The sequence below is a fragment of the Vidua macroura genome, chromosome 6 (genome assembly GCF_024509145.1).
Source record: "Vidua macroura isolate BioBank_ID:100142 chromosome 6, ASM2450914v1, whole genome shotgun sequence".
Lineage (NCBI taxonomy): Eukaryota > Metazoa > Chordata > Aves > Passeriformes > Viduidae > Vidua > Vidua macroura.
In genome coordinates, this window is record NC_071576.1 from 17,874,778 (window position 1) to 17,901,101 (window position 26,324).

The window sequence follows — 26,324 nt, forward strand, 5'->3', positions numbered from 1 at the left end:
ACAGAAACTTTGGTTTACTGTGGCTTATTTGTTGGGTTGCAGTGCATGGGGATGACCAAAAACAGTGAAGCCATGTGTTTATGTTCTCTTTCTGAGCACACAATGAATCTCAGGAATCACTTGGTAGGTATTGGGCAGAGTTAAGAGTTCCTTTTGCCCACTAAGAACTACCTTTTTGTTTAAGAATCCTTCTGTCTCCTGTGGTGAAATGACAACTAAGCAGATGAATTGCCATAAGCCAGACAGCATGTTAAGACCTTGTACCTCAAATTAGGATACTCACCTGAGTCTCACCAGTTCATTTCATTTAAGGATGTGAGCCTAAGGATGCGAGTCTAAGGAATTCCTGATTTACAGGATCAACAGCATTTTCCTCACAGTGTTTCCTCACACATATGATTAAGTATGTGAAACAGAACACAGTATATATATCTTTCCTTTAGATTGTAGCTTTCTGGATTTAGTACTTGTTGGGACATCTGGTAAGGTACCAGCTATCAGATGAAGGAAACTGTGGTGACAATCTCTCCAGTCGTTCAATATATGCCTGAGATATGACTAGGATTGAGAAGCAAAAAACTCTGTGCTAAAGTGCTAGAAATTTGAAATAAGATTGAAATAAGATTGAAATAAGATTGAGTATAGCTTTTCATGTGAGGTCAGAAATACAGCCATTCCTTTGTTCCCCTGTTATTAAAAGGAAGGAAGATTTTTTTTTAAACAGGGAGATATGGCAGGTAAGGCCAAAATTATACAAAAATTCTACAAGGCTGTCACCCTCAGCTCCTGGCTCACTGCCCCTTGTGGAGCTGCCAGCTCTCACTACTCCCTGACACCGAGGTTTAATTTGACTCGATTTTGTTGCTTAGATTCAGTTTTCATAATTCTTTAAATTAATTCTTAAATTCTTTAAATTAAAAGCCCAAATAGAATTAACTTTCCAGCCTTTATGGCATGTGAAAGATTTAAAAATGAACCACTGAGTTAAGTTTTCCATGAAGTTACACTGAAGTTTGGTTCTGCTTTCATTTCAATGCTAATTTCAATTTCAGTGAAAGTTCACATTCTGTTGCAAAATGCATAGGTCAGCAGTGGAAAAATTCATTATTAAGTAACTTGCACTGCTGCTTGCATAATTCTTCCTTTATAATATATAAGAAGGAACTACAAAAAAAAAGACCCCCAAATCAGAAACACAAACCCACATCAAAACAAAATTCAGTAAATTGAAACAAAAAAGAAGGGGATGTAATTTTCTAGAGATGAAAGCAATAGCCAGAACAGTGACTACCCACAGGATCACAGGACAATTGTGGTTTGAAGGGACCTCAGGGAATCTCAAATGCAACCTTCTGCTAAAGGGAAGATCAGCTACAAGGTCAGATGTTGCTCAAGCTTTGTTGAGTTGGGTATTGGAATCTGCTGAGGATGGAGCACACAAAACATCTTGGTGCAACCTGATCCACTGCTTATCAATTCTTCATAGCTCAGAAACTCTTCCTTATATCAGCTCTGACCCTTCAGGTCTTACACATGATTTCTTGTCCTGTTTTCAGCTCAGGTAGAGTTAAGTTCCTTCCAATAGCTGTTACAGTGCTGTGTTTTGAATTCAGAATCAGAATGGTGTTGATAACACACTCATGTGTTTCAGTTTTGTCAAGTATTTATCCTAAGTAAAGGACTTTTTTCTTGTCTCATGCTCTGCCACTCAGGAGGTTTGCAAAAGAAACTGGGAGGGGGCTTATCTGGGACCGGTGACTTGAACTGGCCAAAGGGATATTCCACACAATAGAATGTCCTGCTCAATATATAACCTGGGGGAAGTTACCCAGAAGAGTGGCTGATCTGGGTTCAGGAAGGGAGGTCTGGCATTGGTCAGTGGGTGGTGAGCAATTGTGTTGTGTGTCTCTTGTTTTTTCCCTTATTATTATCATTATTATTATAATTGACCATTATTACTACATTTTAAATTTATTTTTGATTATAAAACTGTTCTTAATCTAAACCTACAATTTTTACTTTGATTCTCCTTTCCACTCCACCTGTCTGTGGGGGAACAGAAGGGGGTTGAGCAAGTGGCTGTGCGGTCCCTAATTTCCAGCCAGGCTTAAAACACACCACTCCTGCTATGAGCTCTTGTGAAGAGCTTGGCTCCATCTTCTCAATACCCTCTGCAGGATTGCAAAGCTGCCATTAGGTCCCCCAAAGTCTTCTCTTCTCCAGGCTGAACAAGCCCAGCTTGTGCAGCCTGGCAAGGTCCTATTTCAGAATGTGAAATTAATGGAAAGTACAGACACACAGCAACTCATGAAAACAACAGAAATGCTCTTTGCAATGGATATTTTTTTTTTTTTATTTAAACACAGAGGCAAACTCTCATAAGAAATATATTATTGCTTGTGACCACTTTATGCACATCCTCCACACATAATGTCAGACCAAAAAGGGTGCTGAAAAGTGCTGGTCAAAATCTTTCCACCACACAAATTTGCTAGAGGGTGATTCTTGTTTTTGATGGAAAGAAAAATTCTTTCCCTATGAAATAAAAAAAAACACCATAACCAAATATTTTTCCTGGGAATTGAGCAAAAGTTAAAAAGTTGTAAGAAGAGAAAAAAATGTAATGTTTTAACTCTTTTCAGAGGGTCAGGTGTTTGGATGGGACAAGGAACCAGGGAGCCAGGCAGCTGTTTCTGCCTGCACCTGAACAGGTCCCTCAATTAACAGCTGCACTTCTGATTTGTGCTAACACCAACTTTTTCAAAATTGTGTGGGTTCTTTTGCTTCCATTCTTACTGTTTGTTGGTATGTTCATGCTCTCTGCTGGTTTGCCAGTATTGCTGGCTGGCTTGTTTAATTTTTTTTAAAACTTCCAGACTGAGAGCCCTGGAATCTCTAGCTCAGGCCTCCATGTGCAGTTAAGTAAATGTATGCAAACCTTACTCTATTGAGTCTGAAAATGGAACCACACTCCAGATTTCAGTCATAATAAGCAACCCTGAAGGCTGGCCCTTTACATTGCTGAGATGTGAAACCTCACCTTTCTATCCTTCTCTTTCTCTCCTGCATGTATCAGGAAAAGTTTCATCCAAATTAAAACACTGGTGGCTAGAATTTGTTTCTTTATAGGCACTTGAATTAATGAATCTTCAACTATCTGAAACCCAATACTGGCATTGTAATGAAACTACAGACATACAGCTATACATTAGAACATATATTTTTCAAGGAAAACAAAAGCTTAGGGCAGGTAAGTGCCCATATATAGGAGGTAAGCAATTTTAAGAAGTGTGTGATCTAAGGGCTATGCTAAAGAAAAATTGGAGTCTTTAATGAAACACAAGAACCATCATAGCAGCATAAATAACAACATGAAATTTACCACACTCCCTCTGTCTGGTCCTTTGCTAATCCATACAAAGAAGACTTCAGCCTTCCCCCAGCTTAGTGCATTGCAGCAGGATGGCTGCAAGAGGAGACAGTTCTGTGGGGGACCTTCAGTAATTCTGTCAGCATGTCACAGCCATCCTTCTTGACTGTGTGTTTGTTTGTTGTCACTGATTTACATACCACACGGGATTTAAAGATATGTGTTGATACTCCATTGATTTCATTGACCCTATAGTAAGCTCTTATTGGCTCCAGCTACTGGTTTTGCTTAGACTGGTATCTCTGACTTTGGGGCATTTCCTAGGTACACAAGTTCCTAGCAGAACAATTTTTCTTTCTTTCTTTCTTTCCCTTTTAGGTTATCCAGTTTTCCTCTGCATGTGTTCATTCAGGAAATTTTGACAGTCTGTGTTTCACAGGAACTTCTGTAGGTGATCAGTGCAGTGGTTTTTGTAGCAGAGCTGTGTAGAGCATGTCCTTTCACCTGGTCTTCCTCACGCTTTCGTAGGCACAAGCAACACCTGAGCAAATTCACTATCTCTGTTCGTGCAGTTTCACTCACAAAGCAGTACAGAATGGGATCCGCAATGCAATTCAAACTTGTTAAGGCCTGTGTGATTCTGTAAACCTTATACATCAGCAACAAAAGCTGTGGGTCAGACGTGGAAGGCTCTTTGATGCTGCGGATAAGCAGTATAACATGATAAGGAGTGAAGCAAACAATGAAACTAACTGCGATGTTCACAATTAGTTTCTTCACTTTTTTCTTTTCTTCATCTACTGTGGCTTGGTTATACCTCACTACTTGGTAGATTTTATGGTAGCAAAACACAATGATTATCAAAGGGACCAAGTACCCTGAGCATATCCGGAATAAATTTATGTTCGCCTGCCACCTTTCCAGGGGGTAGTTATCATAGCATAATGTATGATTAGTGAAATTGCAAGGATCATTGAATACTTCTTTGTACACCAATATGACTGAATTAAAGATGCTTTCCAGAAGCCAAACAATTATGCTGACAATCAATGAAAATCTTCTTGTGCGCAAGTACTGGAGCTTCAAGGGGTGAACTAATGCCAGGTACCTGTCAAGAGAGATGCAAGCAAGGAACGCAGTGCTGGTGTAGAAATTCATATACATAAGGAAGGCAAAAATCTGACAAAGCAAGGCAGAGAGCCTCCAGTCATCTCCATGCCAAGCATAATCAATCCACAGAGGTAGAATCAAAGAGTACAAAAGGTCAGCCAGAGACAGGCTAAAGATGTAGACTGCTAACTCATTCTTTTTCCTCACCTGAATGCAAGATGCATAGAGAGATATGCAGTTGATGGGAATACTGATCATCATCACAATGCTGTACACAAATGGAAACAAATACTTATCCAGGGTGTGATCATCATGGCACTCAATGCTGTTGTTCATTGTCCACCCCAATAGTATCCTTGAGATAATTCCAGCCTGGGTGCAATAAAACCCCCTGTTGTAGTCTGATGGGCTGTCATCTGTTAGTTCTTCAGGACCTGATTGACAAGATTCCAGCTTTCTGCTACCAAAAAGGAAAAATGTCACCTATTACATTTCTGTTGTTTTTATGGGATTCTTGGTGGTTTTTTTTTTTTTTTTTTTTTTTTTCCTAGAAGAAAGAAACTGGTTTTAGAAGATCAGAGGATGTTAATGCTCCTGGAGTTAGGAATGCAAAGGAAGAGGAACCCAAAATCTAAGGTTGTCAAGGTGACTTAGATGGAAGCTTCCACAGCAGAAGTAGGATGAATAGTTAAGACACTTCTTCTAGGACCAGGGTGGTGTCCTGCAATCCTGGGTCTCTCTTGTGGGAGAGTTAAAGGAGATCAGAAAGTGGACCACAAATAAAATAATAGATGTGCGCTTTCTATTATTATAGAAAGTACTGCTTTGGGAATATGAATATGGCAGATTTCTTACTTCAAACAATGTATGGCAATGGAGAGAGGAGGATAGAAATACAGGGAATCAGGTACCTCTGGATGTTGGGACCTGTTCAGAAGAGGAAAATGTGTGTCTGGTATCTTTCGTATTGCAAATCACTCTTGTCTTTGCATCCTCACACATCCCTCTCTCCTCCTTTGTATGTGATCCCACACAAACTTGCCATCAACTGTGCTGTTCCAGCAAGGCTTACTGCATGTACCAGAAACCCTCGTGTGAAACGCGCCAGGCTATTGGGCTCCTGCATGCACACGACAATCTGCTGGGTGTCCCTTTGAACATGTGAGGTGGAGACTGAGCAGAGTTTTTCATTAACACTTCTTCCCTCTAAAAATTGCAGCTGTGATGCATGAGCTTATAAAGCCATTAGCAATTGAACTTTTCTTAGTCACTTCCAGGACTGTGGTTACCAGCAGCTTCAACATGAAAATATCAATAAAATGACAGCCCTGTCACTAAAGCAGTGGGACTGGAGATGTTGCATGCATGAGCCTTAGGAACACGTAGAAGAGCTGACCTTTAGAAAGGGGAAAGAAAGGGTAAGAAAGGGTGTACAACCGTAGGTGTGAGAGAGCTGGTACTCACTGATAGTATCACAGCTCTGACACTTGACAGTTCCCTTCACTAGAGAACTAATTGTTACATTCAGGAAGTACAAGAATGGAAAATATTGGTTGCAAACCAGTTATACTGCCAAACATGCTAACTGCTTGAGAGACTGCTGTAATAGCTAATCTGTGCTTTGAGCCTGGACTGCAGCAGAGGAGGTGAAGAGGCTGAAGAATGAGTAGGTTGCAAGATAGCACGTCTACAGTTGTTCTCACATGGGAAAGAACTCAAACGGAATACATCTTGTGTGCAGAAACTTTTTTTTTGTGGTAAGAAAAATTCAGCCTTTTATAGGTTTGATGTGTTTGTGGGTTTATCAGAAAAACCCCAAACAGGCTTATTGCCTGTGCTGAGAGGTTATTCTATGGATCTCTTGTCCACAAAAAAGCCCCTTTCATTATTATTCATTAAAAAAAGGAACAATGACAAAACTACCCAGAAAGCACATATGCAATTTTACCTGCCACTACCTTATTTGATCAAGTTGCCTAAATTATCAGCTAAACTCACTCACAATCTTGAAAGCCAAGGAAAATTCTTGATAAGGACTTGGCAATTTGGTCCATTGAGGAACCTTATCAACATGATGACTAATTTAAAAAAAATGCAGTGTCTATATTTAAGATAAACATAAGATGTCTGCATTTCAGCTTGGTTTCATAAAACCACACGGTAAATAAGGCACTGCAAGCTTATCAGTACAGATAAGTATCACAAAATAAAAATCTAGCTCTAGAAATTGGATCAAAGGGTTTTGTGACACACTTCTCACCAAAGAGAAATCAAATGTATGCAGACAGACCAGATGAATCAAAGATAAAATACCTACCTCTTTTCCTAATCACACTTTAGCATCTCTTTTCCTGTGACAGGTTTCTTCATGTCTAGGAGGGAAACATGCCCTTTCAGAAGCATGTGTGTAATGCAGCAAGTGTATGAGGCAGCGTTTCCTGGTCTCGTGACTGAGAAATTGGAATTCCTTCTCCCTCCCACATAAACTCTTTCTCTTTTGTTAGTTAACTTCTTGTATTACAGATTCACCATCCTTGTAAGCTCCCAACTTTTCTCTTACTACCCACAACAGCTTATTTTTTATCTACTCTTAGACCAACATGCCAATTTCCTCATACCACTTGGGTTTTTTCAGCTTTTTCATTTTAGCTCATTGTTTCTAAGAATTTTGCTCTGTTCATCTTACTGATTATAAAGTAAAACACTTGTCCTTATATTGCTCTTATCTGAATAAACCACGCGTTCTTTGGGGCAAGACTGCTTTGCTCTTCTGCCAACTGCCTTAATGAACTAATATCTGAAAGTGTAATTGGCAAATGGCAGGCTGGGACACTAAAAATGAAATTCAAGGAAATCAGTTGAGACTACATGAAAATTGTCACCTCAGTTTTTTCTGTCCTTCATATTCACAAGTCACTGTAGTCCATTGCTTTCTTTTCTTAACCAGTATGTTCCTTAGTTCCTGTGAACACAGCCTTGGAGGCCGTGCAGCATTCCCAGGTAATCCATGTCCGAACTTTGATGACACATTGATGGTACTTACATGAGGACATGCTTTCAATGATGGTAATAACGAGAAGTGTGTCATTCTGGCACGTATTGATGACCTATACTTAAGTGTGTCAAAAAGCCAGCAAATGAAGCTTGCCACAATGCATGCTGCAGTTTCTTGCACAGAAATATAAAAGCAGAAAGCACCACTTTGCCCTGATTACAACACATTTCACTCAAATTGCTTGGGGCCTTATTTCAGAGGAAGTAGTCAATATCACGCTTTCTTGCTGAGTTGTTTTTTTCATAATTAGGACTTTGTAATGCAAGATGATTTTTCTTACCTGAATGCATGATCTGAAGCATTCCCAGGTTTTCTCTCTGCTACTGAGCACACCTGCTGGCTTTGCCTAGGAGGATGGTATTGGCTTACAGCTATTCTAAAAAACAATATTTGATTATTTTCCCCAACGATATATTGTTTTAACCATCAAGGAATTTTGGTTTAATAATATGGTCTAATGGTTTGATTTTCACAGTCCAAACCTACTGTGACTAATTCCATATACTTGTGACTTATTTTGATCTCAGATGTTTCAAATTAAAAAAGTATAAAAATTCTTAACAGTAATTCTTTCTTTTAGACACATTATTCAATTATTACCATAGTTCTTGTCTCTGTCATTTTGCTACAGAAAACCCACTGTACGGGAATTCTGAAGGGTTAGTAAGACAAAAAATTTAGAGAAATGGACTAGCAAATGCTTCAAGTACTGTATGAAAACAAGCCTGTAATGGAATTCTGTGAGATTTCCTAGAGAAAAGTAGTCATTATATACTGGATTTGTATCAACACATTTCTACAGTATCTTCTTCAGGTTCACAGAGAGCTTTATGTGGTCTCTCCATTTACGACATTGTGAAAGTCACAAAGTACAAAGTTAATTTTTCATAAGCTTAAATACAAAAGGATATCCCATACTCCTATCTGTAAAAAACTTTGTAAGGGAAGAAAGGAACAATGCTGTGAGAGCTAGCGCAGTAGCTGCTGTACTGATGATACTGTATATCAATCACAAGATGGAAAGATAGATTGTTTTCCTTTTTCTCTTTAAGAAATTTCAAAAAAGTAGATTGCTTTGTGTTCTCAAAATAAGTTCTACTGCCAAGTTGAGTTCTTCAAGTACAGGGGATGTTCCATAGCTAATTCTTTTTACCTAAGGAGCAGATCTTACAACTCAGTTCTGAAAAACTTCACCGTTTAGGAGAGTTGAAATATGCCTTTCTGAAACATGGCCTTTTTTGCTTAAAATTAACAGCAATTTTCCTCATAAAACATTAAATTTCACCTATACATCTCCATGAGATTCTGTAGAGACTCAAGTCTAAAAGATCTCAGCCTTTTTAACTTTAACATATAATTTACAGACTGTTTCATTGAGCATAAACATTCACTTAATGTGAGCAAATAGGAAAAAAAAAAACCCACATTTTTTAGAATGTAGGCCATGCAGGCAAGTATTATTTTGCTATATCTTTAAGTGCCTCATGTTTTCATCTATGCATACAGAAAGATGTACAATATATTTTCACATACATGATACATGGCATTCAATGAAGCTATTTTTAACAGAGCTTATTTTTCTGCTAAGTTTTAAGCATTTTGCATATTCATATGAATAGCACTGGGTATCTTAACAGTGTCTGAAAATACTGGAGAACACTAATAGAAGAGTTACCAGAACCCTCTGTGAGTCCTGAGGCACATTTTGCAGTGATGGGACAGCTCAGAATGTTGAAAATTCATCCCCAAATACAGTTCTTCTCCATTCTTCCCCCCTTTTGTAATCAACAGTATTTTGATCATGGCAATGCCATTACAACAAACAATGAATCAAGTTTTTTTCTGTAATCCTAGGCACATCTTTCCTAATTCAATCTTTTGATGTCTTTTGCCTTAGTCTCATGTTTTGGTTGTGCTGGGATTTCTCCCAGAGCAATATTTTCCAGCCCCTTTGTGTCCCTACTGTCACATGTATGATGCCAGCATCCCATCAGGGAGAGCTAGGCTGAAACCTGTCCCAGAATGTTGAAACCTGTCCCTGGCTCCTGAGCACTTACCTTGGCTGCCACGTGTCCCCGTGCAGTGGTTCCCGTTATGCCATTGGCACTGTAACCTGTATCTGCTTCTGAGAAAGTGTCTGCTTCTGCTTCATCAGATACAGAGACAGGAAGCTGCTCTTAGATAAACAGGCAGCAGTTCACACATCTCTTGGTTTTACTTCCTTTTTTTTTATTCTGTCCCCAATTCCTTGTTAAGCTAAGCTTATCATGAGAAAAAAGATGATGAAAAAAGGATGAAAGCAACCTCAGTAGATATAGGAATACTTTTAGAGAGTTTATAAAAGTTTAATTTAAAATATTGCCTAATTATATGACTGTAGTGTATTATACACCCCTTATCTAGGAGACATTATGTTCTGCAGAGGAACCAATCCACAGAAATGAAATGCTGTGTTTTATTTGTGTTTACTTGTATAAGCTCAAAATGTGTATATGTTTTGTTGACTGAAGGACCTCACCTGCCTTTCCCTACAAACTGATCACAGAATCAAGTAAGAATCCACCCGAGAAGAGCTCAAAAATGTTTTACAATGACTTTAGGAGTTTGTGGAAAAAGAATTAAGTATTTTCAGAATTTATGAGAAGTTCATGAATAGTTTTAGTTAACAAAGGATAATAGCATTTCATGCACTGTGACAGGTTACATATTTATGTATTTTTTTATAAACTGACTCTGAGGTTGGATGCAGTTTTCAGAGGAGTGATTCTTTTAAGAGATAATTCTATTCAATTAGACCAGTGGAAAGTTTTACATGAGCATGGTTCTCTTCCCCCTCCGTGATCTGAATAGTTTATTGCATTTTTTCTTAGATTCTGTTTGGAACAATACAATTCTGCTTTAAGAAAGTGGGTACAATTTCACTTGAAATGTCCATCTGTTGAGTAACACCAAAACTGTCCGGTTTGATGATTCAGATGCTAAGGAGAAATGAAAGAGAACAAATTGAAAAGTTCTAAAATAGGAGCATACTGACTTCCTTGAGAATAGCAGGCAGCTCTATAATATTTAACCACAGTATACAGAGATTTGGTTCCTTTTTTTTAGTCAGTGTGACTTTTTCATCCACAGATTTTACTGATCTGACTGTTACAAGAGGCTTAAACTACCCAATACTTGTGGCCATACTCAAACTGTCACAATAGCCCCTTCCTGTTTGGTGAATGGAAGATCACTTAGATAAATTTCTAAAATAAATTTCAGTCACATCTTCATTTTCACTGAGGGAAAAGTCATTAGAGGAAGACCTATTTCATCACTTTCCATGTGCTTTTTCCTAACATGGTACCTACTAAGTGTCCAGTATGCTGGTTCTCGTGTTTTGTTGAGCATTCCTATAGTTTGCTAAAGAAAAAACAGTTCTTATTTGAAATAGAGAAACAGAGTTGGAACATTTCTACAGTTCTTTTCTGTGATGACAGCAGAATTGAAAGACTAAAGGAAGCAAGAGAGGAGATGATGCTTTTTATGCATTCTGGAAGTAAAACTGTATGTTGAAATAAATTCTTAATTGCATCCATATGCAAAACCACAATTTTCCAGGGTTTTTGTGAGATCTGGACATACACAGTATCTCAGATCAGTCCTCCAAGAACAACACATGCTATTAGCGTTTGATGAGAAAAAAAACCCCAACCCTGAAACAGAAAACCATTAACAGAGGAAAACTATCTTATTTATAAAATAAGCAATAAGTAAGACCTCAATAAGTTTATTGCTTAAATTTGACTTTACAAAGGATCCATGAACAAAGGTGTTATCAGGAAAATTAAGCCACAAACATCAGAGGTTTATGTCCAAAAAGGAGACAGAGGAGTCCTGTAACTTTATTTGAATAAAGGGTGAGGTCATTCCCCATGGGGTCACTCAAACTTTTTAGGGGATGCAGCCTCCTTTTAATCCTAATTTCCTGGCCACATTTCCCTCTCTCTCTCCCCATTGGCTGAGGTACTTGAGAGGTACAGACTTCCTGAAATGCATTATACCCCTTCTAATGTATACCCCCCTCATTTTTCTTTTTCCTTGTCTCTCTCTTCTTTTTCTCTAAATCCAGACATGTAGGACAGTCTTCAGCTAGTAACAGTCTGTGTCAATTAGTGGAATTCCTATGGAATTCATGGTTCCCCCCACTGCTTCTTTCACTTCTCCAAATCTGGCCCATAGTTTGCTTGTAAAGAGTTCCTTCTCACTCCTTTCAGCATAAAGAAAAAAATGGTTCAACACAAGGTCAAGATGCAGAATGAAAGTTGACAGAGTCACACCAAAATACCCCTTTCCTTCCACCAAAACAGATTATGAGAATATTTTTCTGTACTAATTGAAAAGGGTAGGCACTCAGCACATCACAGGATTGCAAATACAAGTTTTGAAAACTGACAATTTTAGGATCTAGTGAATGAATAAGAGACTGAATTTCACCGCTGAAGCCTTTTACATGAAATAAATTGATGCATTAATCAATGAAACTATCAAAATGAATCAATAAATAATTCATAATGGTTTTGCAAACCTTCCAGGTGTGTAAAGCTCTACAGTCTGCTGGAATTAATGCAAAATAGGACCAGGAGCATAATGCTACCTCTGGCACTGACTCACAATACCCCTGAGGAAGTCACTCTGACCATCTGCATGTAATAATGGTATCATATAGCTCATCTGGGTGTGAGCAGGCTCATTAGTTAATGCTCGATATTGCTGTAAAGTGCAAAATGTTTTGCGAGTGCTTGGTATTGTCATTTAAAAAGAAATAAACAGGAAACATCAGTCAGGTAATGTCATCACTGAGACATTAGATCCCTCAATGACAGTGGCAGAGACACAGTGACAATAAGAGTGACCGAGGCTCGAATAACAGCATTCTTTATGGTTAGAATGCGTGCAAAACCGGGGCTTTTTCACAGCTCTTACACAATGCAGGACTTTAGCCGAAATACTGAGGTCAACAGACAAGACAGTTCCCCATTACGAATTTTTATACGATAATCAAGCTCATTGCCGATCTCCGGGTTACTTTTCCTCCGAGCTACATGCTTGTATGAGCTGGAGTCTGAGGGAACACCCCAGCGATCCTCACGGAAACTTTTGGCGTGCGGCTCGGCACCACCTCGGCTGCTCTCATTTCGATGCGGCTGCCCTACAGCGCACCCCGAAGGCGTAAATAGCCCATCATAATTTAACCCCAATTTTCAGCACCCCTCTCTGAGGTCCTGCTGACGGAGTTGCGGATCTGAGGCCAACTGGGATTCCCCGGGAAGGGCGCGGCGCTGCCAGCAACCTCTGCGGGCAGGGCCTGTGCGGGCCTGGCACGGGGCCTGGGGCCGCTCCCAGCATCTGCCCCTGCGGCGACCCAAGATCTTCTCACGGCACGCTGCAATGCGCTCCTTCAAGGCGCCGCGCCGACTCTGCAGGGCGTTTGGTAGCAGCCTGAGAGCGATGCAAAACCGGGAAACTGGCTGCGAGGTTCTGGGAGGGCCTGGAAATGAAAGACGCACTAGGAAACGCCGTCCTTCGCCCGGGACAAGTATCTTGCCTTGCCAGAGGCCCCAAAAAGGAGAGTCAGAGCCCCCAAAAGACAGTCAGCTTGACGCGGCCCCTAGGCGCGGCTGCTCACACTGCACTGAACGCCACGCCCGCCGCACTCCCACACAAACCCCGCCTCGCCTCACAGCCATGCGGCTTTCCCACAATCAGCATGACCCCCCAATAGCTTCTCTCGCTGCTCAGAGCCCAACTCCGGCATGGCGACACGCGCCTCACCAGCCTGCCTTGCCCTTTCTCAAAATGGCAGCTGTTGACTTCAGCCGGGCGGGGCTGCCCGTAGAGTCTGGGAAGCCTTCCTGCCCTCCTTTCCCTTGAGCAGGATGGCGGCGCTGGGCGGTGCCGGGCGCTGCCGCCCCGCCCCGGGGCTGGCGGGCGGTGCGGTCACCTGCGCGCGTTGCCGGGCAGTGCGGAGGCGCTGCAGGGACGGGGCGGCCGCGGCGGAGCGGAGCTGGGCCGGGATGGGCTGCGCGGCTCTGCTCTGGGGCACGATCCTGCTTGCCTGCAGCTGCGGCCCGGGGCCCCCCGCGGCCGGCGCCGCTCCGCTCTTGGCGGCCACCTACGTGCTGGACGATTCCAACGGGTTGGGCAGGGAGTTCGACGGGATCGGGGCTGTCAGCGGCGGCGGGGTGAGCGGCTCCGCCGGGGCTGCGGTGCTGGTACCCTCCTCGGCGCGGCAAGGGACACCTGGGCTCGGCATCCCGTCAGTGGGAGCGCGTAGTGGCTTCGGCGGGGCCTGGGCCGGGAGTGTCGCGGAGGGGAGCCCTGAGGACTGGCGGCGTGTGGGGACAGCCCCACGACTTTAGCGGGGCTCGCGGGGGAAGCCTGGAGGCGCTGAGGGGAGCGCTGCGGGCAGCGGTCCGGCTGCGGGGAGATGGAGCCGGGCTCCGCTTTGCGCCAGCCCTCCGGCCACCTGCGCAGTGGCTTTTCGGGGTGCCCAGGGCCAGCCGTGTCCTGGGTGCTGGTGAAGGAGAGCTAAGCCGGCCTGGGTTTTTATGTAGAGGGTTTTAGTAGTCCCTGCATTTTAAAATGCTGGACGAGCCACAGCGGCTCGTCGTCTTTCGTGTGGTCCAGGCAGCAGAGCTGTGAGATTCCCGGAGCTTTTATCCCCTCTTCGACGTGCTGAGATGCTTTCTTTGGCCTTCCACCTGTATGCCCTGTGAGCTCCCCTTGCTTTGGCATATAGTGAGCCAAAGCAGGGAGAATTGAGTAGAGCAGGAGAAATGGTGCTGGGAGGGAGCTGCCTTTTGCTTGTCATACATAAAGCCGTGTGATCTCTTTGTTTCTCTGTTCTTTGGACTCTGTTTTCCGTAAATGCCAGGTAACTATAGTACAACGCAGTTGCAGCCTGTGAAACCAGAAAGGCACAGCTGAAGGTTTAGAAACAAGTTATGTAGGGGCTTAGCTGAGTTCCTGGTGCTATAATTATTTTTGTAGGTTTATTAGCTCTGTGAAAGGCGTAGACTGAAAAGCTGGGATGTTGTTAAACATTTGAAAGTTGTGTTTCCACATTTTCATGTTTTCTTTCCATTATAGGCCACATCTAGACTCCTGGTGAACTACCAAGAACCTTATCGCTCCCAGATTTTAGATTACCTGTTCAAGGTAATGTTGGTTTTATTGCTACAATAACATTTAATTTCATGCAGAATTTCTTACTTTGTAATATGGGAACTCCTATAGTATATTCTATGCTGCTTGAAATTAGACAAAATCCCATGTTGCAAAGCATCTATTTTAGTGCTGAGTGTTATCAGAACTTTAAATTTTAGGTGGTGTTTTTGTTCAGGAGACTGTTTCTTCATATTGTTGTGAAAATTCCTTTTGTGCTTTCACAATTTGTTTTGAAAATATGTTTTCAAAAATTTGTTTAACTGTATATTTGATCATCTGTGTGGGCTAAATCATAAGTTGTTTCTGTGGCTAAAATTGGGGGTTTAGCTGTTCATAGTGATTGAAGGAAGGTGGTCTTAGAGACAGTTTGGATTTTTTTGGAGTACATCTAGGTTAACATAGCATAAAAGCAACTGTGCGGGCTGCAGGTTTGTAACAGCATATCTATTCCAAACTAGTCTCAAGTACAACTGCAGTGACTCTAGAAGGTGTAGGAAGTTCATAGGTTTGTAAGCTGTATTAGTTAGCAAGTGTAACCTGCGGAATTACTCAACTTAATATATGGTGAGATTATTGCACTGGACATTAATAGCTTGTTTTGCTTTTGGCACTGTAAATTACTCTGCTGGAAGAGGATGTCATGTCACTTTCAAGTAATGCAATCCAGATGGCTGGAGGGGAATAATTTACCATGCAGTTTAAAGAATTAATTTTCAAGGGTAGAGTAAGGTGTAATATGTGCCTGGGGAATCAAAGCTGATGTTTTTTTTTGAGACTAAAGCTGTGTGTTGGTAATATGAATGTTCTGATTAGGCATGTGGTAAAACAAAATCTAGAGAAATCATGATTTTCAAAGAACTTTTGACATACTCTTTTACCAAAACCTCTTAAACTGTCATGTCTGAGAGGGGTGTACCTTGCCTCATTCTCCTTGTCTTTTAGTGTCAGTCAACTTTCATGATGGGAATGGGAGAACAAATGTGTTAGAAGTTTAAAACAAAAAATGTCAAAAAGAGAAATGGTAAATTGGAAATAGTTACTTTGCTGTTAAAAGCAAACAAAAATCCCAAACTTGTAAGCCAAAAGACATGTCATCTACGCAGCATTTTTTTAAAAATCAAATTGCATTCTTATGACTTAAAACGTTTTTTTAGATACCAAAATTATACTTGGGTCATTCCATGGAGGAAGCCAGCTTATTAGTGGTTATTAAAGTAATGATTAATTGTAATTTCTGGCTTGAGCAACTCTTAAGCCACTAGTGGCTGGAAGAACATATTGGCAGTACAATTGCCTGTATGAGCTTCAGAAACTCACCAGAATGTTTCCAGATTATTCCTGACCTGTGTGTACGCTCTTTCACATAAGCAGTGTAACACTTTGCAAACAAGAATAAAAAATACTGACTTCAATAATTTGATTTTAAAAGACAACAAGTTTGACTTCTAATAACATTGAAATACTGCTGTGTTTCTCATATATTCTGTGTTCTGCTTTAATAGTGCTTAATATTTTCTTGAGCATAACCTATTTAAAATCTGCATGGTTGTGGAGAAGTGTTGTTAATGGTGCAAGAGTCAATGAAACTGTTTAAAGATCAGTGTACTATTTATCCTGGTGGATTTTCTTTTGAAAAGCAGAAATTTATGCATTCTCTCGTTACATTTATAATGGCTGTTTAAAAAGGTAAAAAATTGCATTTTCAGCATGCTCAAAATTGTACACTGACTTATCTCATTCTTCTTGTTAACATCAGGATTCTGTCTGGTTTTCTGTCTCTTTTTCCACAGCCAAATTTTGGTGCTTCTTTACATATTCTCAAGGTAGAGATTGGAGGTGATGCACAGTCAACAGGTATGGATTTTGCATGAGCAGCATTTAACTTTCCGTGTCAGTGATGCTGTAAGTAACAAGTTCTGCACATGGAACTGAGGCATGGAGATAGCTGAACTGAGTTCTCACTATCATATGGTTAAGAGATTGCATTCTAGAGCAAATCAGTTCTGTTTTTTTCACCCTTCTAGTAGGTTTTTGAGTTGCAGAGCATTTCTCACACACGAGTTTTGCAATACCAGATAGTTTATGCCTTAAAAGCATGAAATACAAAGGCATCTGATCAGAAACAGTTACATTTCTTTGGTTTAAATTAGCTGCAACATTTCACTGGAGTGGCATTGACTGGCAGTAGGCAGGATTTTTTTTCTTCCTGGGAAGAGTTGCAAATGAAAATGTCTTGATGTAATTTACCTAGCCTTCCTACTACATTTGCATACAGGAGGAACTATTTAGTAACTGGTTGTGACCAAAAGCTGAGAAGCAGAGACTATAGCTTGTATCTTTTTTTTTTTATTTTTTGGTATTTTTCTTAAAGTAAATCTGGCCACATCAGACTCAGTTAATAAATAGAAAGCATAGAATTATTTGGTTTTGTGATGTTTTATATATATATATATATATATATATATATATATATATATATGCATGCTGGGTTTATATATACATACTGGGTTTAAGAGCTTGATAATGAGTTGCTGGGTGGGGGGACTGGAATCGTCTTCAGGCATGCACAGACCTTCTCTTCAAACACTCTTATTGCTAAGGAGACGGCCACATACTTGTGTGATGGTCCAGTTTTGAAAAGAAGAACAATATGATGCATATATCTCAATGCACTAGACTGCAGCTCTTCTTCTGGCCTGAGAGGTGTGATCAGGAATTCATTTGAAATGTGATATGAACCCTAAATTTGGAATCTAATTGTTCCATGTTCCTGACAAAGTTACATATAGCCAGGAGTTAGTAAGGTAAAAAAATAAATCCTATTTTCTGTGATGAAGTGTGCTGTTTCAGCAGGCTTAATTTAAAACAAAGTCTCATTAGAAGAGGTCTCTGCATACAGTTTAACGTCAGTTGCATAATTGTTGCAGTCATGTATGCAAGTTATTACTTGACTTTGATGTGTGATGATTTCCCATGCAACACTGATTCTTTTGCACCTTTCTAGTTTGTTTACCTTTGCCTGAGGAAATTCAGGACATAGCATTAAATTCTAAAACCTAAGTCACAGAACACCGTGAAAGTTATAAACTAGATATTTTACTGTAAAAGTAAGAAACCTCACGGCCTCTTTCCTGTAATTGAAAAAATTCATGGTAGTTCCTTTATTTTCTCTCCCTGGACTTGCGTTGTGCAGAAGAAGCAAAATAAAACCTTCTTTTGTTTGTTTTTTGGTTTAGAGATAACTTGCTTATATAATGATTTTTTTTCCTCTTAATCTTAATGCTGTAACATTCCTAGTGGTTGTTAGTATCAAGATATGAGACAATAGCAAATATAGATTTAGTGTTATCATAGCTAGGGATATAAAATGCCTAATAGTTAACCACATCTGATGTTAAAAGCAGGCAAAAAAACCCTTCAAAATAAAAATATTAAAATTATACTAAGTTTATATGCTAAAAAGGAAGGGTAGCAAATCTTGCATTTACCTTCCACTATTCCTTTGGCTTTGAAATACATACCAAGGAAGTTGTGAACCATGTTGGAGATACGTGCTTGCATACTATGTTAATGAGCAATGCAGCAAGCTTTATGATGTGTAACAGCTTATGACACAGAAGTTAATTGTGAGCTACCTGTCTCTTTCCTTCCTAGATGGTACTGAACCCTCCCATATGCACTATGAAAATGATGAGAACTACTTCCGGGGCTATGAATGGTGGCTGATGAAAGAAGCTAAAAAGAGGAACCCCAACATTAAACTGATTGGTAAGTTGCTTTGAGCTTTTAGATTTAAATGCTTTTTTATTCCCCTGACTTACCTATTGACCCTTAATTAACATTTTAATGGGGCGATGTTTTGATGTTGCAGTAGACAAAGTAGAATCTAATATTTGTTAAGCTTGTCTTGATGCTTACCGTGTTTTACTTTGTTACAGCAATACAACATCCTGACAAGAAGCATAAGATAACAAATCTCTAATAATTTGCTTGTTTTAAGTGACTAATGCTTTTAGTGTACTGCAGCAATGAACATGATTGATTTATCATGAGAGATGAATTTCTGAATAATTGAGTAATTGAGTAAAAAAATTGGGAGAGATAAAGTTACTGCAAGCATAAATATGTGAATCTTACACGCACTGCATTTGATTAAATGTTCTTATTACAAACCAGTCATACACATCTTCTTCACTGTAGTGATTCTGGTCTTCTGATAATATCCTACATGTGTAGTTGAGTTGTAAGAGGAGTTTCCTCTCTTCCTGTTTTGATTGTGAGTTGTGTGTTTGTTGTGACAATACAAACGTGGAACCCTAGGTTGTATTTTTGTATTTTGGAAATACCAAATGTATTTCACATGAAACAAGGTAAGAAATCTGTTGGTTAAAAGGTGTCTAATTCCCTCACCTTCCGGGGAACTTTACCATATCCAGCCATGAAGGAAGGCTTGGTGCAGGATTTGCCAGTCAGGTTCTATTAAGCCTACTACTTATGACTAATTGTAATTATTAATAATATCCCTCTTCCCTCACATCAAGCTCTCAACAAAGGAAGGAAGGTTTACTTTTAAATAAGCCTATGGTATCTTATACATGTTGGCTGGACACTTAGCAGCATCTGGTTAGATTAATTTGTTTTTCTTATTTACTACAAGATCCAGTGAACAGCTGAGACTTGGAAATGCTTTTTCATGGTCCTACTCTTCCTGCCTCTGTCATGATCAGATCATCATATCTTCTGAAATTCATGTTCAGGAGATAAACAATTTTTCATGTTCTGTATTGACCCTTTGTCTTTAGCTTTGTAAATTTTTATCCTAAAATCTTTGGACTTTTAAACCAGTTAGAGCTAGTACTATAAAATTGACAAATTATATGTAGTCAGTTGTTCTCTAGTAATGAATGCTTCCTAGCTTGTAAAAAAAAACCCCACCTATTAATTGCTTGATCATAGTTTGTATTAGACCATACTCTGCAGTTGAAGAAGTTACATTTCATTGTCTTCACTGGAACCAAGCCTGTTTCAAGTGCATATTTGTTCCTTCATTTCAGGTAGAGCAAATTAGAGCTTGCTCTTTAAGCTTATTGAGTAATGTGAACCAACCACTTACCTTATTCGTTTGTTTTTCTTCTTTTTTTCCAGGGTTACCTTGGGCATTTCCAGGATGGATAGGGAAGGGTGAAAATTGGCCCTATGATTATCCAGATGTCACTGCTTATTATATTATTTCTTGGATATTAGGAGCAAAACAGTATCATGATTTGGACATTGATTATATTGGGGTCAGTAAAGCAAAATCTCCTGTATATCTTGTGTATATTTTATCTATCTTCACTCCTAAAATCTTGGTCTTGCCTCTCATTGTTGATGACTGGAGGAGGAGAAGGATGGCAAGAGAAATTTTTTTCATAATTGCAGTTTCAGCTTGTACTGTTGCCAGGGGAAAGGCAGTAGTTGTGTTAATTTACAGTCTTCCTGAAATGATGGCTGTTAAAGCAAAACAAGTGTCAAATGGTTACTACCTTCCCAGTTCTAAAACAAAGTTACCAAATAATTTGAGAGTTCTTTTTCCTTTTCTGCCTTGTTTGTTCTGCTTGCATCTCAGTGGTTACTGGATAACAAAAAGCATCAGTTAACACAGTTTGAAAGTCAGCTAACATGACTTAGCGTAAAGTATACTTGTTATTTTGCAGAGGAGCCGTCCTCTACAACTTTTTGCATTTTATCTGCATCATTTATAGTAGATAAAAGTGCATGTTTTACAATACAACTATTGTGTTGTCCTATAGTGCAATATATGGAAGTAGTGAATGAATAGACATTCAAAAAAATGTCATAAATTGGAGATGAGAGCGAGAAGCAGACAATCTGAAAAAACTCTTCAAGTTCACTATTTGAGCAAGAAGGTGTATCTAGGATTCCTCTAAAATCAATCCTGTACTTATTGGACACTTATTTTGGATTCTTAAATGTTTTGATATGAGAAGTTTAACTGCAGAAAAGTTGAAAATCACTTCAGCAGTCCAGAACAAAGCTTCTAAAACTGTGGTTCCCATCCCTCAGAAATCTGATGTTTCTGCTGCAATGTGGGAAGGTGTATCTCACGTGTATCTCCTGGGGTATGCAGCCCCCTTGATGTTGCTAGCTTATTTCAGTTGAGTCAGTCTTGCACTGTGGATAATATAGTGATATTTCAGCAATTCTGTTGTGGGGAGAGGAAGAACAATTGCTGTTGCGTTTTTCTCTGTCCTGTGTTCTTGGAGTAGAAAGTAAGTTCTGCACTTAATGTATTTGAGTAATATTGACTTCAGTGTTGTTACTTCACAGTGATTAGCCTTCTAAATTCTCTCCTTCTAAGAAAAGGTAATTTCTGTTTATCCAGGCAATATAAAATATTGTCTCATTTCTTTGTGGGTATAATCTGAAATACAGAGAAACAGTGAGAGGTCTATGAAGGCTCTGAAACTGTCAAAACAATTTCAATGCTATTATGGTTGTACATAGTTAGTCTTTACCACTCTTTTTGCTGTAAGTACATGTTCTGTATCAATGTTTTATGATGAGATGAGCCTTGCAGTAAGTAATGTTTTGATTGGCTCATTTCTGAAGTTTCATGTTAGTATTTATAGGAAGACGTAGAAATACCAAAATCAATTGTATTTACCCATAATCTAAACCTTTCCTGGTGAATGTGAGTCACAGTGTTCATGTTGCAGGTAGAAAAGAAAGAAACAAGGTTTCTGCCTATGTGTTTTATAGGCTAGGGGGTTTGGTAGAAAGGAAAATCACTGCTCCTGCTTTTGAATTTTGAGCTGTGTTTAGCTTAAACTCTCTTTCCGTAAAAGATGGAAAATTTAGAAATTAGCTCATTTTGTTTACTTAAATATGCTATATCTCTTGTGTTCAAGCTTGGATGTAGTCCTGTGTAAATTAGAAAGAACAGCAAGCTTCATCAATTTGTTCAATATATGAGTTATTCTGGCTCTCCTATGTCCATGTATTGCAACAGGGGCCCATTCATTAGGCCACACCTTGAAGCCACAACGTGTTTCTCAATGATTCCTAGCAAACTGTAGAGCCATTGGTAATGTAACACTGCTGCCATTGTAGAGCTCAAGCAGCTCTGGCATTCTTGTCAGTGAGAAGGCAATCAGCGGACCTTAGAGAAAGATAAACAAGTGCCCACAATGAACTTTCATACAGAATTTTCCCCAGAAAAGCTGATAACAAAACCAACCAGCACCTCCCTCTAGCACACGGAAACCATGGATTTGATTAATGGATTCTATAATCTTTCATATATATAAATAAAATCTTTTAATTCTCCATTGACGTATCCTGATTTTTCTAAATGGATTTTACTTTCTCTTTATAGATATGGAATGAAAGGGCATTTAGTAGCAAATACATTAAGGTATGTATTATTTTCTTATTTCTGTGAAGTGCTTGTCATACTGTGCACAAACAATTAGCTTTTCTGAATTTGCTTAGGAAAGGGACCTTACTTCTGCAACTATATCACTTACTGAAGTCTGTTTCTTGTAGTTGCATGTATGGAAAGATAACATGTTCAGATATCTAGATTGTTTATTTTGTGTGTCTGAAACTGTTACTTTGAACTTTGGGCATGGGAGTGTATGCTAAATGTTAGGATTTCTAAATTTTGATGGAAGCTTCAGTTGATGGTACTATCATACAAACTTAAATCATCTTTATACCAGCTTGGATATAGCTAGAAGTCCAAGATCTAGAATTGCTTAAAATTCTGTAGCTAAGTTCTGTGATTACAGTACCCTTAAATATTGCTATTAAGTCACAGTAAAGGCTTTGTGTTTTTAACTTTGCAAAATTCAGTACCTTTTGTTCTAAAAAGCTGGAGGAACACAGTATTTCACATAACCAACCTTAAGATAGCTCTAATATTTCTCACTACTGAATGCTCCTGCAGCTCTCCCCCACCTTGCTTTGAAAACTCTCTTCTGTTTGTTACATTGTTTTGTGGTGAAATCTTAAGCACAAACTCCTGTTTTGTTCCTTTCCTTGTTCTTGCTTGAGGCTAAGATGTAGTGGCATTACCTCTTCTGAAAAGCAAACAAGACTCAGAGAATCATAGAAGGGCTTGAGTTGCAAGGGAACTTAAAGATCATCCAGTTCCAATCCTCCTGCCATGATCAGAGACACCTTCCACTAGACCACATTGCTCAAAACCTCATCCAGCCTAGCCTTGAACACTTCCAGGGATGGGGCATTCCCATCAATTTCCCCTTGTCCTATCACTACATACTTTTGTAAAAAGTCCATCTCCATATTTTCTTGTGGGCTCTTTTGAGGTACTGGAAGGCAGCAATTAGGTCACCCCAAAACCTTCTCCTCTTCAGGCTGAACAATCTCAAATCTGTGTCATGTCACCTTGAGGCTTTCTCGTCTGCTTGTCTTGGCTTTCTCATGTGGGGAGAAAGAACATATGGAGATCAAACTGTTGAGTCCAGGGGCAACATTCTACTTTATAGCTTTTTGAATACTGTTGAATTGGGACTGAACATTTGGCTTCTAGAGCTGAATATTTAGTTTAAAATTTGACCATAAAATCACCCAAGTATTTACTGAAAGATTTTGGCCTTCCTTCCACTGTATATTAACTGATAAGAGGTTTTTTATTGAACACCTATTTTGCCATTCATTCTCTTACAGTGTCACTTGGCACCACTCCTCTCATCAGCACTGTAGTTATTTGCAGTCTGCCATTTCGCAAGAGGGCAATATACCGAAATGTACTGCTGCACACCAAACATTTTCTGTAATTCCTGTTAAATACATCACACATAAGCTCTTAGTTATCTGGCTAAATTTTTACTTGTAAGATGTTATTCTAGATACTTCATCCTCTATGGCACTAGTTACATTTCTTAATAAGTAGGAAAAAAAAAGAAGAAAGAAATGGAGATTCTAATGCTTCTAAATTCTTGTTCAAGAAAACCCTGTTCTTTCAGTTATATGAATACTGTGTGTGGGGAGCTGTTCAGCAAATGTGGAGTGTGTTTTGGGTGCAGTTCTGTGCTCTTGGTACTTCTCTTTCAGCATGGAAATTTTGCAACTGTTCATTTTGTTCTTTGGAGCTGTCTCTGTGGTTAGGCAATTTTTCTGAGTGGCTAGGTAGCTAGAATGCTTTAAATTGCAAGGACCTTTTAGTATTATGAATTTTTCTTTTGGTAGAAGTTGTGTTTCAAAGATTTCGAACAGCTGAACAGAACTTCATTGCTACTTTTCTTCTTAGTAAGTTCTATGTCTTAATTAGTTTTAGATCTAGGCTTTGATTGTCATCAACACTTAGACTTTTATTTCTGTCCTTATTTGACTACATGAAACACAGAAATGCTCCCTATTCTTCTTCACATTGCCAGAGGGCTATTACAAGAAATAATTTGAGGGTTCATGCCTACTGATCTTTAAATCAAGTTGCAAAATCTTTTTTATGCATGCATGCACACAGTGCATCATTCTTTTATGTCTAAAATTGAAAAAAGCATTTTAGACTGTGGACTGTTTTTTTTTTCAGATGCAGCTGTATGTGCAAGCTGCTGAAAATATGTTTTTTAATTATTTTCTTTTTTGTAAATTTCTGGTTTAAATTTTCAGACCGTACCAGCCCTCTATAAGTGTGGTTCATTCTTAAGTATTAAGGCTGAGTATATTTTGTGTGGGTATATTTTACCTAAGAAGTTCCATAGACAAATGTGAGCTGTTTGTCATCTTTAACAATGAAATATAAATAGAATATTTATAGAATATTTAAATAAAAGCTGGAAAGACAGAATAGAAATTATTTTCTGCTGGCATGTTTGAATTCAACGTTGGTTGCCCTCAGTTTTGTTGTAAATTTGCAATTCTAGGTTTATTCATTGTGTTCCCTGAAAGTTAGTGAAACATGAGAACCAAGTAGTGGGTAATCTTAAATATTAAACACTTAAAACATCAAGGATTTTTTTTTTTTTGTTCAGTGATAAAAATGTTTAGGTGGTCTTCATTTGAACAGGAAAGGTGTTTGGCAGAGATTTCTGTTCTTGTAGAGAGCTGCATGGAAAGGTCTTTTCTATTTTAAAACTTCAATCCCTGTTTTTTCAGTGTACTTTTTTAGGGATCAGGTTAACTTTTGCTTCTGATCACTTGGGAAGGTATGTCCACTTCCACATTTCAGCCAGGTGTCATTTTTAGATTAGTTTAACATGACTGACTTGATGATAAATCCATTACTTTTGTGTAATGAATTACATACATGCCAGGGAGTCAGTATGTTGAGAGTGTCCAAGTGGAGTATATGTATGCACTTGTGGTCTCAAAAGTTATCCAAGTGATGAGAAGTCCATTTTTGTGGAATGACCATCTCAGTATCAGTGATAACCCTTCAGTTTTAAACATACTTACAATTAACTTTGTCTTAGTTGCCACCATAGCTCTTGTTTGAGAAGTGAGAACTTTTCTTATCCATCCTGGTCTGTAAATAGAGGCTTCCACTGACTCCTTCCAAAGTTCTTGTTTTCAGTCTTAAATTTCATGTTGCCTCATTGATGAAGGCTGTACTTTAAGTGGTGTTATCTGTTACTAAGGTGCTTCGACATTCTTTGGACAGACTGGGTCTATGGAACATTGGCATCATCGCTGCGGATGGAGATTGGAACATCTCAAAAGAGATGCTAGTTGATCCCTATCTTAATGATGCTATTGAGGTAGTCGGGTAAGTGTGGGAGAAGGGAGGCCGTTTAAACATTGCTGTTGCTTCCTATCTGTAAATCTTCCTCTCCATTTTCAAGAGTCATATATTCTTATTTCATACTTCTTAGCTGTTTCCATTTTTTACATCATTGTGTACAGTGGTGATGGATTAGTCTCTTGTCTTTCTCTCTTCTTTCAGTTTAGTACATGCGTAAGCTGACCTTATCACTCTTCTATAATTTCTTTAAAGTGTCCATTTAGGAGCTGTGTTTTAGGCTTCTTAGTACTAGCAAATGACAGGAAACTTCTAACTAATCTGCATGTGCATGTTCCAAGTCAGAAAAACCTTAGGATTGAATTCTTGGTCTGCAACTGGTTTTCATTTTGGGTGAACTTGAACTTTCAGAGTGGAACTTATCACCCTGGGACTTCCTGTGGCTGCAGCTGAGATTTTTCTGGTCATATACTAGAGCTAGAAGTTTCTGTTTCTTGGTTAATTTCTGATAACAGATAGTATTAGAAATGCACGCACTGACGGTAACATAGAAGCAAAAGCAAGCACCCAAAGTTTGTAAACTAATACAGCCTATCTCAGTTTTTTCTGTTGGTGTTTCAGCAAATGTCAACTCAACTGTTTGTCTTCACTCTTGCTCCATAATACACTTTTTTACTGCTTCTGGCAATTTACTCTGCTACTCTTGCTCTCTTTGTAAACTCTGGTTTCTCAAAATTATACATTATTTTTACAAAATTACATGTTTCCAGTGGAACCTATGTACCTATGCAGATACAAATTGCCCACTTGTTTTACATTTGTTAACTTGTTTATCTTTGTTGTTAACCTTACTGTGATAAGAGCATTCTTGT

General features: G+C 39.1%; 2 protein-coding genes across 4 annotated transcripts in view; one reads left to right on the forward strand and one right to left on the reverse strand.

Annotated features, from left to right (window-relative positions):
• Nucleotides 1-2,374: 2,374 nt before the first annotated feature.
• On the reverse strand, nt 2,375-4,982 carry GPR65 (G protein-coupled receptor 65). The gene has a single exon (XM_053980474.1). It carries the CDS (start codon nt 4,814-4,816, stop codon nt 3,779-3,781), a length of 1,038 nt encoding a protein of 345 aa, XP_053836449.1. The 5' UTR covers nt 4,817-4,982; the 3' UTR covers nt 2,375-3,778.
• Nucleotides 4,983-13,582: 8,600 nt separating this feature from the next.
• Nucleotides 13,583-26,324, forward strand: part of GALC (galactosylceramidase) — a 30,877-nt gene continuing 18,135 nt past the window's right edge. For 2 of the 3 annotated variants that reach the window (XM_053980927.1, XM_053980929.1), the window contains exons 1-6: nt 13,583-13,759; nt 14,667-14,735; nt 16,535-16,598; nt 18,399-18,512; nt 19,890-20,029; nt 22,123-22,161. In XM_053980927.1, the coding sequence (XP_053836902.1) occupies nt 13,592-13,759; nt 14,667-14,735; nt 16,535-16,598; nt 18,399-18,512; nt 19,890-20,029; nt 22,123-22,161 (594 nt within the window). In that variant the 5' untranslated portion in view covers nt 13,583-13,591. Of the gene's footprint in view, nt 13,760-14,666; nt 14,736-16,534; nt 16,599-18,398; nt 18,513-19,889; nt 20,030-22,122; nt 22,162-25,351; nt 25,480-26,324 lie in introns of all 3 variants that reach the window. The other variant, XM_053980928.1, reaches the window with a different exon arrangement.

What these genes read in the sequence shown, in the direction of transcription:
- GPR65 (XM_053980474.1), bottom strand. Translation starts at nt 4,816, where the DNA reads ATGAACAACAGCATTGAGTGCCATGATGATCACACCCTGGATAAGTAT.